This window comes from Chelonoidis abingdonii, chromosome 1 (genome assembly GCF_003597395.2).
Source record: "Chelonoidis abingdonii isolate Lonesome George chromosome 1, CheloAbing_2.0, whole genome shotgun sequence".
In the NCBI taxonomy this organism is placed as follows: domain Eukaryota; kingdom Metazoa; phylum Chordata; order Testudines; family Testudinidae; genus Chelonoidis; species Chelonoidis abingdonii.
The window spans coordinates 139,240,120-139,255,464 of NC_133769.1; the positions used below are offsets into that span (position 1 = coordinate 139,240,120).

General features: G+C 41.9%; 1 protein-coding gene across 1 annotated transcript in view; it reads right to left on the reverse strand.

Moving 5' to 3' along the window:
• Window positions 1-1,136: 1,136 nt before the first annotated feature.
• The window catches only part of CD9 (CD9 molecule), a 37,269-nt gene continuing 23,060 nt past the window's right edge, over window positions 1,137-15,345 (reverse strand). The window contains 7 exon segments of the mRNA XM_075070729.1: window positions 1,137-1,526; window positions 2,726-2,807; window positions 8,466-8,470; window positions 9,393-9,482; window positions 10,673-10,768; window positions 12,337-12,411; window positions 14,527-14,624. Coding sequence (XP_074926830.1) covers window positions 1,461-1,526; window positions 2,726-2,807; window positions 8,466-8,470; window positions 9,393-9,482; window positions 10,673-10,768; window positions 12,337-12,411; window positions 14,527-14,624 — 512 coding nt within the window. The 3' untranslated portion in view covers window positions 1,137-1,460.

Consider the following 15,345-nt stretch of genomic DNA (forward strand, 5'->3'; position numbering starts at 1 on the left):
GCAATGCTAAATATATTTGAGAAATAGTGTGATTAAAAGCTTTACTTTACACATGTATGCACAAGAGGTAAAGAGTCAACGTTCAACTTTGACTTGTCATTTCCTAATTAAATACTTGATTTTCCTCAGTGTACATTTGTAAAAAAAGAAGCACTGTATAGATAACGTAGCAGAGTTGACAATAATGGGGAAAGCCAAGTTTTTAGTTAAGCATTTTGCTTTTAAGCCCTGATCCTTACTACAGTTGCCAACCCTTCTGGATTGTCCTGGAGTCTCCAAGAATTAATCTTTTTAATTAAAAAGTTTTATGTGATGAAGCCTCCAGGAATATGTCCAACCAAAATTGGCAACCCCATTAAACACAGCCTTAATTTACCTTTTCGCCATTTACAGTAGAACCTTGCTAAACTCACCCCTTCTACCATTTTGGTGTGAGAGAGTTACAAGTGCACACAGTAGTTGCTACCAATTGAGTTGTGTTCCTTTTGTGATAGATGCCAGCTACTTTTGTTTGTGAATTATTGAATTCTGTTAACAGGTGAGTTAACACTTGAGGTAAAGCAGGAAAAGCATGGGCAGAGCTGTTTGCCAAATATAACTCTCTGTGCTTTTAACTCACTGTGTTAAAATGGAGCATTTTCACTTTCGAAGAGCCACTCCTCGGGCTTAAGCGGAAGACACTGGAAATTCTTTGGGGGCAGGGACTGTCTTTTTGTTCTGTTTGTACAGCACCTAGCACTTTGAGGTCCTGGCCCATGACGGGGGCTCCTAGGCACTGTAATACAAACAGTAATAGGTTCCACCCAGACAGTGGCCTTGAGACACTTACATTAATTAAAGTGAAAGGTGCTTAGCTTTATGCTACCCATTTAATGTTAATTACTGCAGTGCTGTAATAATGCCAATAGGTCAGATTGCCTCTCACTGCCAACTATTTTCCCCCCACCATGTCACCCTCATTAATAAAAGGGCAAGGGGAAAAGGAATGAGGTGCAGGTTTCTCCAAGCAGAAACTGGTGCAGGGTCAGTCTCCAAACCTTCTGTGCTAGGGTCCCTTCTGTGCGCAGACTGCTGACAACATGGTTTAATGGAGGGCATGTGCATGTGGGCAAGATTAAGAACCTAATCACTCTGCATTTACGGTCTTAATCTTTATTAAGTATCAAATTGTCTCCAACATAAAATTACATCCTGATTATGATAAGTTTCAAGAAACCAGACAGCCACGTAAGGACAAATTGTTTTATGTACAATATCTTTGACTTTAGTCTAACAAATATAGTACCTTTTACTATTGGATTTTTTAAAAACTTTATAAACAAAAAAAGCAGTAAGTAAAACATCGATACCAAATAAAGCATTAAAAAAGGTAACAAATATATAATTTTAGAAATGCTTTAAGAATGCTAAAGTTAACAACAGACATTTGTAGAGTGCAGAGATCTTCTTTGTTAAATCCCCTAGACCATTTCTCTGGTTCTGCGGATAGCACAGCAGAGGATCATGCTGAAGATCATGCCAAAGATCTGGAAAACGAGAGCAGACTCATTTACAATACATTAGAGGATTAGCTTTCTGGTGATGCAGCTCTCCCAAAAACATAAGTGTGGGTGCTCTTGCTCTCCCTGGCCTATAGGCCAAGTTACTTCCACTGTGTATGTTCTTTTTCCCCTACCACCTCCCCACCCTACCCCCAATTATAAAAGCCACCACCATGACTTCTCTTTGGATCTTAAGGGTAAGAGAAGGCACAAAAGCACTTCTCTCCTGAGATAACCTGAGGTGCCCTCCGTAAAAGGTTCCCCAGCCCACTCTTGGGCAGCAGCGTGTGGAGGGATATCAGGTTGTGCATTGTCCAGCTTTGCTAGGAAGTGCTGACTTTCCACCAGTTTCTTTGACACACACACACACACACACACACACGCACGCCCCTGGAAATTTCCACTACATGCATCGGACGAAGTGGGTATTCACCCACGAAAGCTCATGCTCCAAAACATCTGTTAGTCTATAAGGTGCCACAGGACTCTTTGCTGCTTTTACAGATCCAGACTAACATAGCTACCCCTCTGATACTTATTAAAAACAGTTGTTCTTAATACAGTTTAGTCTCATTCTCTGCCTGGCACAAATTTCCAAGTGCCCGAGCACTATATTATCCACGAGAGGCAAGATACACTAACTTCAAACTGAATTAAAAAAAAAAAAACAAAAAAAAATAGTTTCTTAGCCAAGAGTTTTTATAATGTTGACGGCTGGGTAAACAGCTAGCAAGGAGAAGGGGAAACACAACTAGTATCAATCAGACTTTTCCTGGTGGAGGGGAGAGGAAAAAGATGCAGTTTTGTATTATAGTCCAAAGTTATCCAGTCCTTCCATGAAATCCAACGTAAGACAACAATTAAGGGAACATACACAATTTTGCTCTTGGCTCACAATTCTAGGGTCCCTAGCAGAGTTTAGATTGAAATAAGAGTCAAACATAGTGAAATACCATTGCTCAGATGGCAGAACTGCATAATTAAATCAATCAGCAACACATCTATTGTACTGCAATTGTGAGCCAGGATGTGTTCTTGGTGACATTTTTGCATGAGAGGGATGAGAAGGACTAGATCCTCATTGTACAGGTATAAAAAATCAGTGGAAAAAGCACATCTTAACTTGAGAGGCCCATCACATTTTCCATCAGATTAACTTGACCGGAAAGGATCAAGAAACTTACCATTACCACAGCAATACCAATGCAATGCCCAAGCACATTCATTTAGAAGTGAAGACCTCCCTCAATGGCTGTTAGGGCATGACTTGAAAAAAAAAAAAAAAAAAAAAGGGTGGAGAGCTTATCTTAAATATTGTTTTACATATATGCAGTTTTGACTTACAAAATTATGTGGTACTATGAGCAGCACTACACCTTGACCTGATCAGATAGCACATGCTGAACCTGATCCAACTACAACAGAAGCAAAATATTTATCTCCTGAAAGTGGCCTGCAAAGAAGGGTGGGAAAGGGGAGGCAGGATGCCTTTAAAAACATATGCACAATTTTTTCCCCCTTGCTTCTATTGTACACTAAAACTTTCAGGTCTTTTCTACCCTAGAAGAAAAAAGCCTTTGTCTAGGGTAGGCTTTTCCCACACTAGAACTTCCAGCTGCTATTGTCAGTGATTTTGCAAGAATGGTGGAAGTACTAGTGTGTAGAAGTTACCAGCAGCTGCTAACTTTTTAGCTGCTACGTTGCCTAACCCTGCTTGGAGCAGCCCTATACAACATAGTTGTTAATATTCTAGTAGCTGACGTGTTAGCACTTGAATTGTTACTACAGTTTTAAAATAAGTGTCTCATGCACACGACTCATGGTAACTGAAGAATTAGTGAAACTGACATCACAAATGACTGAACCAAGCAACTGTGGGTCTTATCTGTATTCAGAGTTGCACCAAACTAAATGTGTTGTTTTAAATTAGTTAAACCAATGCAAAGCACTATGTGGATCCTATGTAATGAGCTAAAGCACTGTTCTGTTTCAAAATTTAGGATTCAAAGCTCATTTCCCACAGTGGTTAGTCCAGTTTTAGGCCAGAAGTTTTGCTGAATTAAGGAAGCAAGGTTTCTGTAATGACTTTTTTAAAAAAACAAACAAACAATAGGTCATTAGCTTACTCCAAAGGCTCTACCAAGACATCCAATGGACTGCCGTTAGTCTAGCTCAGTGGTTTTCAACCTATTTACCATTGTGGGTCGCATGTGTGTGTTATGTGGGCCCCATCTAATACTACCTGTATGGCCCTGAGAATGTGACATGGGACACAGCTCTGTGCTGATTGGGCCACAAGTAGGCCACAGTTTGAGAACCACTGGTTTTGACCTGTTTGGCACAAGCGACCCTGCCAGGAGTTATGCTCTCACCAGCATAGCTCTCAGGTTATAGGGAAATCAGACCCTCCAAATTAAACTTCAGATATTTAACACCATTGTAAAGTCAGTCTTACAATATGGTGCTGAAATCTGGAGACTTAAGACCTTACTAATCTAAACTCCAAGTTTTCATAAAAAGCTACTTTAGACAAATCCTCAATATCAGATGGCCAGAAAAATAAAATAAATCAATCACACATTAAGAACTCTATTAGAGGACGAAACAGGAATGGATAGGATAGGAAACGACCAAATGAAAATGGAAATGGCTAAGACATACATGGAGGTAACACCTGATCATCATAAGAGAGGCGTTAGTCTGAAACCCCAGGACAAGAGTGGGATGAGGTGGGCCATGGATACACACAAAAGAAAGCTACCAAAAATGACACAGGAAGAAGCTAAGACTCCAGCAGGAGACCAGCAAAGATGGAAGTCAGTGGTGAAGGCCATATGTTCCACATGGAATACAAAGGCATAAGAAAAAGTGAGAAAGGCAGAGTGGCCTGAAATTTTAACTCCCATAAAAAAAAAAAAATTGGAGAAGGCTGCACTTGCTTTAAAAAAAAAAAATAAAGAAAAAACTCTCTCTTTCTCCCTATTTGAGGTACACAAAAATAACTGTATAAACTATACTATTAGTGGTAGCAGGCATCAGATCACTAGAACATGTGCTAGCACAGTAAGCCAAATGTTTAAAATAAGATTCAAAATTCTACCATTTATCTGGTTTCTGGTCTCCCCACTCCCTTAACCCCAGCAAACCCTTGAGCATTCCCCAGTAGCCCTCTGAATTCCAACTGATTTGTGTAAAACACCACAGGCTTTTAAGTGGAGATGAGGACAAGTAAAGCTGCTAGTTCTTATAGAGCACTCTAAGTTGTGGTTCTAATTAGTATTGCTTCACCTAGCGGGAGATCACATGCTTGTAGTAACCCAAACAATGGGTGGAATGCAGTAGCACCTAGAGCAGGGGTAGGCAACCTATGGCATGCGTGCCAAAGACAGCACGTGAGCTAATTTTCAGTGGCACTCACACTGCCCGGGTCCTGGCCACGGGTTGGGGAGGGGGGGGCCCTGTATTTTAAATTAAGCTTCTTAAACATTTTAAAAACATTTACTTTACGTACAACAGTAGTTATATATTATAGACTTAGAGAAAGAGACCTTCTAAAAACATCAAAATGTACGACTGGCACGCGAAACCTTAAATGAGAGTGAATAAATGAAAACGTGGCACCCCAATTCTGAAAGGTTGCCGACGCCTGACTTAGAGGATACAAGTGCCCACAAAAAAAAGTCAGCAGCACAGTTTTACAGCTGCATCAGCTAAATTGAAGGTGTTGATAGAATTCATGTTAATCATGAAGGAAATGTGGTCGATGTACTATGCTGTATCTGTACATCTGAGTGTCTCATGTTGCTTTTACTTGAAAAGTTAATACATATTCGTGCCCATAAATACATGGATTAAAAGCTGGCAGAAGGAACTTCAATGGCAGTATAGAAAGTAGTTTTAGTTTTTAATAAATAAAAAAAGAAGAGAATTTGTTGGAATGATGGGAAGGATAAAAGACTGATTTGTCCAGAAGGATCCTACAGGGATCTGCATTAACCTGCCTTGGCACCTTGACAACAGGATTTCATGGGGTAGCCAGAGCAGAAGAGCACTTGCTCCATATGATGTGCTCACCTAGAGGATGCGCACCAATTTCTTCCATGGTTATTGCCGTTTTCCCCACCCCTCATTAAATTCAGACCTACAGTTTCATTTTCACATGCTCTGTTCATCCCAGCTGCAGAGCAATAGCTGCAAAGCCATAGTGCAGCATTGCTGCAGACCGTTTGAGGAAGGGGCAGGGAGCAGGAAGACAAAAGAGGGTTGTGAAGACCTGACCACAAGCATGCAGACGTTCTGGGTGAAATCATGGCCCGCTGAAGTCAGTGGCACAATTCCCGTTGATTTCAATGTGTATACGACTCAAGTTGCATAGGGATGTGGTCAGGATTTTCTATTAGTCCTTAGGAGGCTGCATGTCTTGCCATTTCCAGACTGGTAGTAGAGACCCCCCCAGCTAGATACAAGTGGCTCTGCATCCTGGATATTATTTTTATATATATAAAAAAGCAACTGGATAACGTAGTGGTTAAGAGCGCCGCCCTTTGATACGAGAGACTGGGGTTCAAATCCCGGTTGGTACCCAACTTTCCAGTAGGGGTCCTTGGGCAAAAGACCCCCTAATGCTTCACCTGCCTACCTCAAATATGAGAGTGACATGAACTAGGAGAGTCATGCCAGCTCAGACGTCGCCCGGATTAACAAGGTCGTGCCAAATGAGGAACCACCGGACAAGTGATGAAAAGCTACTGAACAAACCATTATGAACGCACAGAGAAACCTGAAGATGAACACTTACAACAGTAGACTCAAGAAGGGGATATAGGGACTCGGATGACAAAAGACCTAACCATCCACACTTACGAGAACAGCGTCAGTTACCCATTCTTCAACAGTAAGAGAACGCTCCTCCGCTGAGAAACAACCACATTACATCCAGACTCAAAATACCTGGTGAACCAAGTGATGCAAGCCCACACTGAAGTCGAAACTTCACTGCCAACTCTCATTGGCAGAGTCAAGTCACTGATAGAGGCAGTAGAGCATGAGAAACTAGCTACAGCAAACTGGAACCGATTACAAGCTCAGTGGAAAGTACACAGAAGTATAATAGAAGCCATGAGCCATAAATCCAAACCACCACAACAAACAATGACGGTAAACGCTATTCGCCATCGTATCCGAGATCCGCTAACATCAAGAGAACAACATCTTACCACTGGAAAATGAGTGAGGATAAGATCAAGGCCGATTCTCGGAAGAATTTAGTCACGGTGGATTACTACAAAAGAGTGTAGGATAAAGAATAACTGCTATCTGAAAAATACACGGCCGAATTCCTATCTGAAGCCTAGACGCTAAAAAGGCCACAGCACGGCTACCAGCAAGGAGATACACGAGAGAACAGAGCGCCAAAAAATAAATGCCTGTTCTCAAAAACATCCAGGTGTACTCCCTATAGTGCAACAACACAATAGCAGCAGAAACGACAGCCGAAGAACACTGAGAAGAGAGAAGACTTCATAAACCAGTGCAAAAGGGCTGCAGGACCTGACACAGCAAGCTCCCAGAACAGAACCATCACGGCATCGTACAGTAAAACATTCAGCAGGCGGGTCAAGAACAGAAGACCTGACGCAGATATGATCAACCTACGGTACAGAACTATACAGAATGCATGAACGCCTAGCAGCACAGATTGAGACCAGCTCTATACCATGGCTGCCATCCTCATACGCATAACAGAAGCAGTGCTGAATCATGAAAGACCCGCAAGGGAACAGAACCCAATAACCTGCCTCCCCACAAAGAAATCGACTCAGCATCATAGCCACCAAGCACAGGATCCAATGCCATACATGCTAAGCTCAAGGCAATTGGGAATAACCCAGAGGTCTCAAATCCCAGGTGCTCACTAGATTGAGCAGTCGCTCACGCTAACAGACCAACTGAGAAGCCTGATTGACTCCAGGAAAGCCCTACGACTCAAGCGGCAACTGATCTGGGAAGTCTGCGCTATACAAGCAACAGGACACTAAGGACCTTCCTCAAGAACCAACTTTGACTTATGAAAACTAACACTGGATAGTCAACTCCAAGCAGCTTGCACAAGTGCTCATCCAAGTGCGGTCATAACCAAGGTGATTGCCGTCCTGCGCGTCTGTCATCGGCTTAAACCCCCCAGCAGCATAATCACAGTAAGACCTGAAGGTACCGACGGTTGAGATGGAATACCACACCATCCGCTACATCGGATAAATCAACGAGTGCAAGAAGACCGACACCATGTCGCAATTACAGCCTGACCACGGATCCTACAGTGGATATCGGGATGTCCATCTTCCGACTGGAAGAAGGCTGCCGATGGTACTGAAGAGGGAAGGTATCAAGACGATGTTGGAACTATCAGAGGGCCACAGTAGGCAACATACAACCCCAGCGACATACCGTTGCGTCCCGCAGTCACATGAAACCACGATGAGGAGGCAAGGAAGACACAACCAATCCCAGTGGTCCAAACCCCCAAAGAAAAACAGGTCTGAAGACCAGCTCAAGTGGAAGAACAAGATCCACCAACAGAATACCCTGCCGTCAAATACCGCCGAAGTGAGTGCCAAAGAGGATATGGAAGCTGCTGATCGTGAACCGAAGCTCCTCACAAGCAGCGGATGGTTCACCCCAAGTCAAACCTCAGAGACTGTAGATCTCCGCCGGAAAGAAGGCAGCGGGCTTGGTGAGCGTAAAGCACTGCTGATCGAAACCGTACTTCAGATAATCAGTAGATGGCCCCCAAATGATGACCGAGATAAATGCTGAGCACTGCACAGACATGGAGGAGACCAGAAAATGCCATGGCAAGACAAACCTCTGCATGGGAATGTACCATCGACAGATTAGTGATGGGCCGACATTGGCAAATCTAACCATGGCTGAAAGACTGATAAAAGACGCAGAGCACGACATAACAACAGAACATGGCACTGAGCACTAATCCATGAAGCGGTCTACCAAACACTAGAGAGGACCCAAGGTGAGACCTGGCAGAGAGGCTCAATGAAGCAACACATAGTGGCAGATAAATCGCAGGCAGGAACAGATACACTGGAACGGCACACAGCCCAAGTGGCTGGCCATTGTATAACAGAACATCTGCACAGCGTATGGGCTACGACCTCCAAGACGATGGAGATTCCACAGAAGGTTGTGGAGAAATAGCAGGGCTAGAGCTGTGACTCAATCAGACAGACAGCAGTGTCTGGCAATCAACCAACATCGTGTAATAGACAAGGACCAGAAGACAGGCGGTATAAGATATGCAGTGCTAATGACAGCAACACAGGACGAAGGAATAGAAACCTGGAGAAGTACTAGGGCCTGAAAAAGGAACTAAGAGAGATTGGAACAGGGAAGGCCAAAGGCCCGAGGGGGTAGAGCACCTCGGGCGTGACTCTAAGGTCGGTAAGTGCTGAACTTGCCATACGTACTATCCCCCAAGGAACACTACATCAGGTGCCCTCTCCTTCGCCAGATGACTGCAGGAGCTTGCATGAGGGATCACATGAGCTAAGATACTGTGCAGACCCCTCTAACTCCCAGGCCTCTGGTAGAGGACCCGAGGTTGAGGAAGACACATACCACCCATACGGGTGAGAGGGGAATTTTTTTTTTTTTTTTATATTTTACATATAACTGGGGGGAGGGGAGAAGGAGGGACTGTTCCTAGGGAAGGAGATTATCTGGCCCATAGTTCATTATTCAGAAGTTGAAGTGTACTTCTCTAGTCTGTTCCCTGTCAAATATAGGTGTAATGGCATGGAACCAGTATAGACAATGAGTTCAGTTTTCAGTTACCTTTGTTGTAAGTACTTCTAATCCTTCCTTCTTAGGGCAGGTGTCTTGTAATAGTTGTTCAATAGTTCCTAGGATACCACAACAGTCTAGCTACAGGAGAAAATAGAAAAAGGAAAATCTTTAGGAACCTTGATATTTTAGATTTTTATCTAAAACAAGCAAGATAGTTACTTCATTCTGATACACACAAATATCAGATAGAAGAAGAGTTTCAAACATTTAAGATACATCAGTCAAACTGACTGTGCCATTAATAGTCTTATTTTAAAATAATGGCTTTGTTAGCATTACATTAAGAGTGAGCATTTGAACAAGTCAAGTAGTAAAGAGTTCTTTTCACAGTAAAAGTGGTTGCATTTGTGTTATGTAGCACATACATAACAGTTGTGATCACAGTTTATTTTATAAATGACAACATTGCTACAGGAACCTTAGTTTCCAAACTTCTCTCTACATTCTCAATTAAAGATTTCTTTACATCTACCCCACACCTAGAAGAGCAGAAGTGTCTGTGACTAAATCCTGTGTACAGTTTGCTACTGATATTATCTAATGAAGTCAGAGGAGCTTGTTCAATAATCTAGCTGGTTTTTGCAGTTCCACATTTGTGCAAAGATGGCATCACACCGTTTACACATGCTGTTTCATAGCACTACGGGTATGCATCTAATGTATCAGAATTACTACATTCTACCCAAAACTAATAGGCATCTTAGAAGTCAGCAAACAATGAAGACCTGTGCTGAAAGCTAATCTTGTCATCCAAAACTTGGTTTATTTTTTTCCTCCAGTTTTAGCAGAGGATCAGTGACAAATGAAGTTTTGGACTAAAGATGCCTGAACAGTCTCTTGAATGGAGATGGCTCACACTTAAAAACACCCATGAATTTGGGCCAAGACCATGTATGTGAGATGTCCTAAATTCCAGACCCAAAAGGAAAGTTTTCAGATGCTCAGGAACTCACCAAAAAGTAGGGACTGTTAGAGCAAAGACCTTTTTAAACTTTAATGATATAGTCTTTGCCACTATGAACATGATTATTAGAGACTTAAACCCCCCCACCCAAACAAAAACACACACCACCACCATATTGCATGGGTACTTAATAGTTCCCCCCCCCCACCCCCTCAAACTGCCATCTCTCTGTAGATTGCCAAAATTGAAGGCTAGACATCATAATTAAGAAATGTTTCACTTCATTCTTAATGTATTATGCCCAGCTTCTTAAAAAACAGACATCTTGTACATTTAAAAGAAATAAGTGTGACCATATACTTACCGCATATTGAAATGCTTTCAAGGTTTCTTTAGCTGCTGGCTGCTGGTTCCTCTTATCATAGGTTTCCCTGTAAAATTTCTGTACTCCTTCAATAATCTACAAAAATAGCACAAAGCTATAACGCTGTTTTACCTCGACTTATGATACTTATAGTAAAACTTTTCCAGGACAAAAAGTAATTAAACCAGCTATTTTACAGTTTAAATGTTCCACCCCAGGAAGAGGTAAACATCCTCCATTTCCAAAGAAGTCAGCATCATAGGCCTCTAAAAATATGCATGAGCCTTAGAACAACAAGGAGATAGCAAAAGGAGAAGTTGAGAAGAGAGGTATAGCAAGATAAAGGTTACAACAGTGAAATATGGTTACGGACACATCATACTAGTTCTTCCAATTTGTGTTTTTGGTTCTGCTCCGATACTTGACAATGAGTAAGAAGATACCAGCTTTATCGTGTCCCTCTAAATCTTGAGGGAATCTGATGGGGATGAAAACTAAGACTTCATCCATCAGATACATGAGAGCAAATCTTTACTTATCTAGCCTTGTTTTAGCAATGGACAAGTTTCCCTGTTGTACAAGAGGAGGAAAAATAAGGAAGGCTACCAAATCGGACATCTCCATAGATTCTTAAAGTTTTTGGGCCCCAATCCTGCCACGCGTTTGCTTAGCTTTGTGCATTTGAGTAGCTGCACTGAAGTTAACTGGACTACTCACATGCCTAAAGGGTATGTCTACACAGTCTGAAGCAGCAAACCTTTGAGCCTGGGTCAACAGACTTGGGTTAGCAGGGTTAATGCTAGTGTAGATGTTGCGGCTTGGGCTGGAACTGGGCTCTGAAGCCGGGGGGGGGAGGGAGGGGGAATGATGGACTTCACATCCTGAATCACAACTTAAAGCACTGACTACATAGCTACTTTTAGAGTGGCAGCGTGAACTTTGCTAGCCAATGTCTGTTGACCTGGACTGGGAGATTTGATCTTGTAGATGTACCCTAAGTGTTAGCAGGAATGGGGCTGAAGTCAATTACTATACAGTGCCTTAACTGCAGTAAAACACAGCCTTGCTAATTTGGTCCAATGCCTGGGAATCTCCTCCAGAGTTTTTCAAAGTTTAGAGAACATGGATAATGCATTAAGATATACTCTGTATATTATAGTATATTGTAGCACATAATAGGGACTTTCAGTACAGAATCTGTGACTGAGGGCTTGTCTACACAGTGAGATTTACCAGCAGAATACAACAGTATGATTATACTTTCACATTTATACTAGTATAGCTGCCTGCGTGGATACACTTGTTCTGGAATATATATATATATATAAAAAAAAAGTCTCCATAGGGAATTATAAAGGTAACATGCTACTGATAAATTTCCGCATGTAGACAGGCCCATAGTTTTTGCTGAAAAGAGGGGAGAGACTGCATTGTTGTGGAAAAGTGTGAGGGTTAAGAAAATTCTCCTGTATCACAAGAGAGTTAAAGTTTGACCCATTATACTTCTTGCATCTTTGGGAAAGATTCTGTGTTTACATGCCAGTGAAACAATTATTTGTCTTTTGCATTGTCCTATTAATTGTGCGATCTTAAAATAGCTGAACAAGTTTTCAGTTCTTGAGGAAATTTTCAGTGCCAAGAGTTTGCAATAGTCAAAAACCTACCTTCTCTTTATTTGCAAATCCCCAGATGGCAACAGCTACTTCAATGGCAAAAATTACGAGAAGGAAGGTAAAGAACTAGAAGAGGAGAGAGATTTAAGTCATTAAATCAAGGTGTTTATTGTCAGTACTTTGCAAGGAGTAGTTTTTTTAAATTTGTGGACTTAAAATCCTAAATATCATCTCTAAAGTACAAGTACTATAATCCTATCAAATCATGTTATATTTCAATGGATAAAACTATGAAGCATTTCCTGGATTAAAAATAAATAAATTAAATGCCATATGTATGTGAGAGGTGGAGAGAGAGGAGGAAATACAACTAAACTTTGTTCCTAGAGGTTTTTATTTTGGGATGTGGTATTACTTTAAAGCCAATTCCAGGATCTTTACTTCAGAAATTAAGTGGTAATGGAGTAGTGGATTTAGTGGCAATGGAGATAGGTTTTTACACCTTTAAGTTGGCTCTGCAATATGAATGGAAAAGTAGTAAGGATTATGGCAGAGGGAGAGACTTTAGAAGCAACATGTGCGTCATGAATGAAAGAAGCCAGTCACATGTTTTGTTCACTCCTGAACTATGGAAACTGAACTAATAGTGTATTGTCACTGCTTTAGTTCTATTGTATTGTGGAGCAGCTACAAGAGGCTGAGGTCAACCAGACGTGTGAAAAATCCACACCCCTGAGACATGCAGTTAAGCCGATATAGCCCTAGTTGTAGACAGCGCTACATCGATAGAAGAATTCTTCCACTGATTTAGCTACTGCTTGTCAGGGAGGTGGATTAACTGCAGCAATGTGAGAACTCCTCCCATAACTGTAGAATCTACACTGAAGTGCTAGAGAGGTGCAGCTGCAGCGCTGCATGTGTACCGCTGTAGTGTAGACATAGCCGAAAGGCTGGTCTACACTTTAAACTTATATTGGCATACCTATATCCACCATGGGTGTGAAAAAAAACCCACACCCGACCCACAGAGGTATGGTGACAAAAACCCTCACGCAGATGTAACTATGTCGACAGAAGAGTGCTTCTGTCAACATAAACAGTGTTGAATGGGGAGGTTGTGTCCATACACATAGCAGGAATTTTACTGCCAATCAGTGTACATTGCATCTATGCTAGGAGGCTATGCCAGCACAGGCTCTGTAAGGTAGGTATCACCTACATCCTCCTTCTCTCAGAAGTGCTCTTTCCAAATTTCTGTCACCGCTGCTGCTCTAAGTTGCACTATGGGATGTTTAGTGACCTTGAGAAGTCAGGAGCTTTGTACTGCATCTCACACAAAGGAAGTCTGTGTGTTTAATTAACTACCAGGAAGAATCAAATTGCTACTAGCATTTAAAAGCATTAAAGAAAGGAGTGGAGGGAAGATTTAAAATATCAAAGCCAATACGTATCACTTGAAAGAGAGTCTTCTGGAAATGAATTTCTTCCTTGAACACAGCAAATGATGAGTTCTTTCTCCCAACTGTCATGGCAGTCTGTGTTGATATGCAGTTAATCTTGTGAAGATTTACAGAAGACTCTATGCACAGCTATTTAATTGTGAGACATGGAGAGGCTGATAGGATGTACTGGTTTTGTATATAGGTCAGTAATGCTGTCCTCCCCCAATTCACTCAGAAAGAGTGGTGCCTATGACTACTGGTAACCATAGCAGTTCTTCTATTGGCTCATATAGTTGAGGCCTGTGCTTTTGAAGATGAAAACCAAGGTTCTAGTGCCATGTGTGCAATTTATATAACTGTCTATTGTCTGCATCACATGTATTGGTTATACTGGATTCAGAATAAAATGCATACTAGTGCCAATAATGGCACTGTCCATCAGTTCTGCATTCGCGCATCCCTCATCTTGTCTTTTAACTCTTGAATGTTGCAGAACATGTCAATATTTAAGCTTGCTTTGTCTGAACAGAATATACTTGATGGGGAAATAGAGCAAGATTTGACTTCAAATGCTGGTCATTTACATTTAGTAGTATGTTAACGAATCTATATTAAGAGAGAGAAACAAAGCTTCAAAACAAGTAATAGCTGGAGTGAAATACAGCTAGAATCTGCTGCCCATTATTCTTAACACATATGCCTGCATTCCCACTCTTGCCTTATTAAAATGTCTGAAGGTTCCATTTGCAGAACACATCCCAGCCCAAGATCAAATATTACTGTAAAGAAAAACACTTACCAAGCCAAGCATGCACTGTGACTCTTGCACTGCACCACAACATCCCAAGAAACCAACTAACATCATGAGTGCGCCAGCTCCAATTAGAATGTAAACCCCTTGAGGTAAAGAGAAAACAAAACTGGTGAAGTACTCACCAATAAGGGATGGTGAGATTGCAGTTATTTTTTTTAATAGATTCTCGAAGGCAATAGCATGTATAAGTAGTTGCCTTTGCCATGGTTTAAGTTCTTAAGGTTGAACTTTTCAAAGCAGTACAGGGGATTCTTTAGAGTGAAAGCATCTGATCATACAGCAAAAAGGTAGTGAGGAAACAAATGTTTCTGTTCAAAGCAGCAATGAGATGGACAACTCCTCTGCCACCCTTTTCACAAGTCATTAATCCCAGAGTTTGTTTAGGACACATTATTAATAGGTAGGTTTGGCAAGATTCAATGTAAAAACAGACTGATGTCAGTAAATATCAATTTCAGCTGACACACCAAAAATAAATGAGAAATATCCATTGGTAACATTTATGAGTGCAGCCTGCCCCTCCTCCCCCATGCACACACATGCCTTGTTGCTGCAGAGATTGTGTGTCACTGGCCACCCAGCAGGGCAGAGAGCCCTTGGCAGCTCCACTATCACAGGAGAGAGAGAGAAGGGCTGTGGCAGTGAAGCTGCAGAGGGCTTCCTGCATGACTACAGGGCCCATGCAGGTACAAGATATGGGGACGGCTGCCGCCCTCATGGGGCGGAGCAGAGACCTCCAGCCAGGGCAGTGAGGGGAAGCCACCCCGCTGCTGAATGGCTCCGTCCTGGGCAGGAGTCATTCAG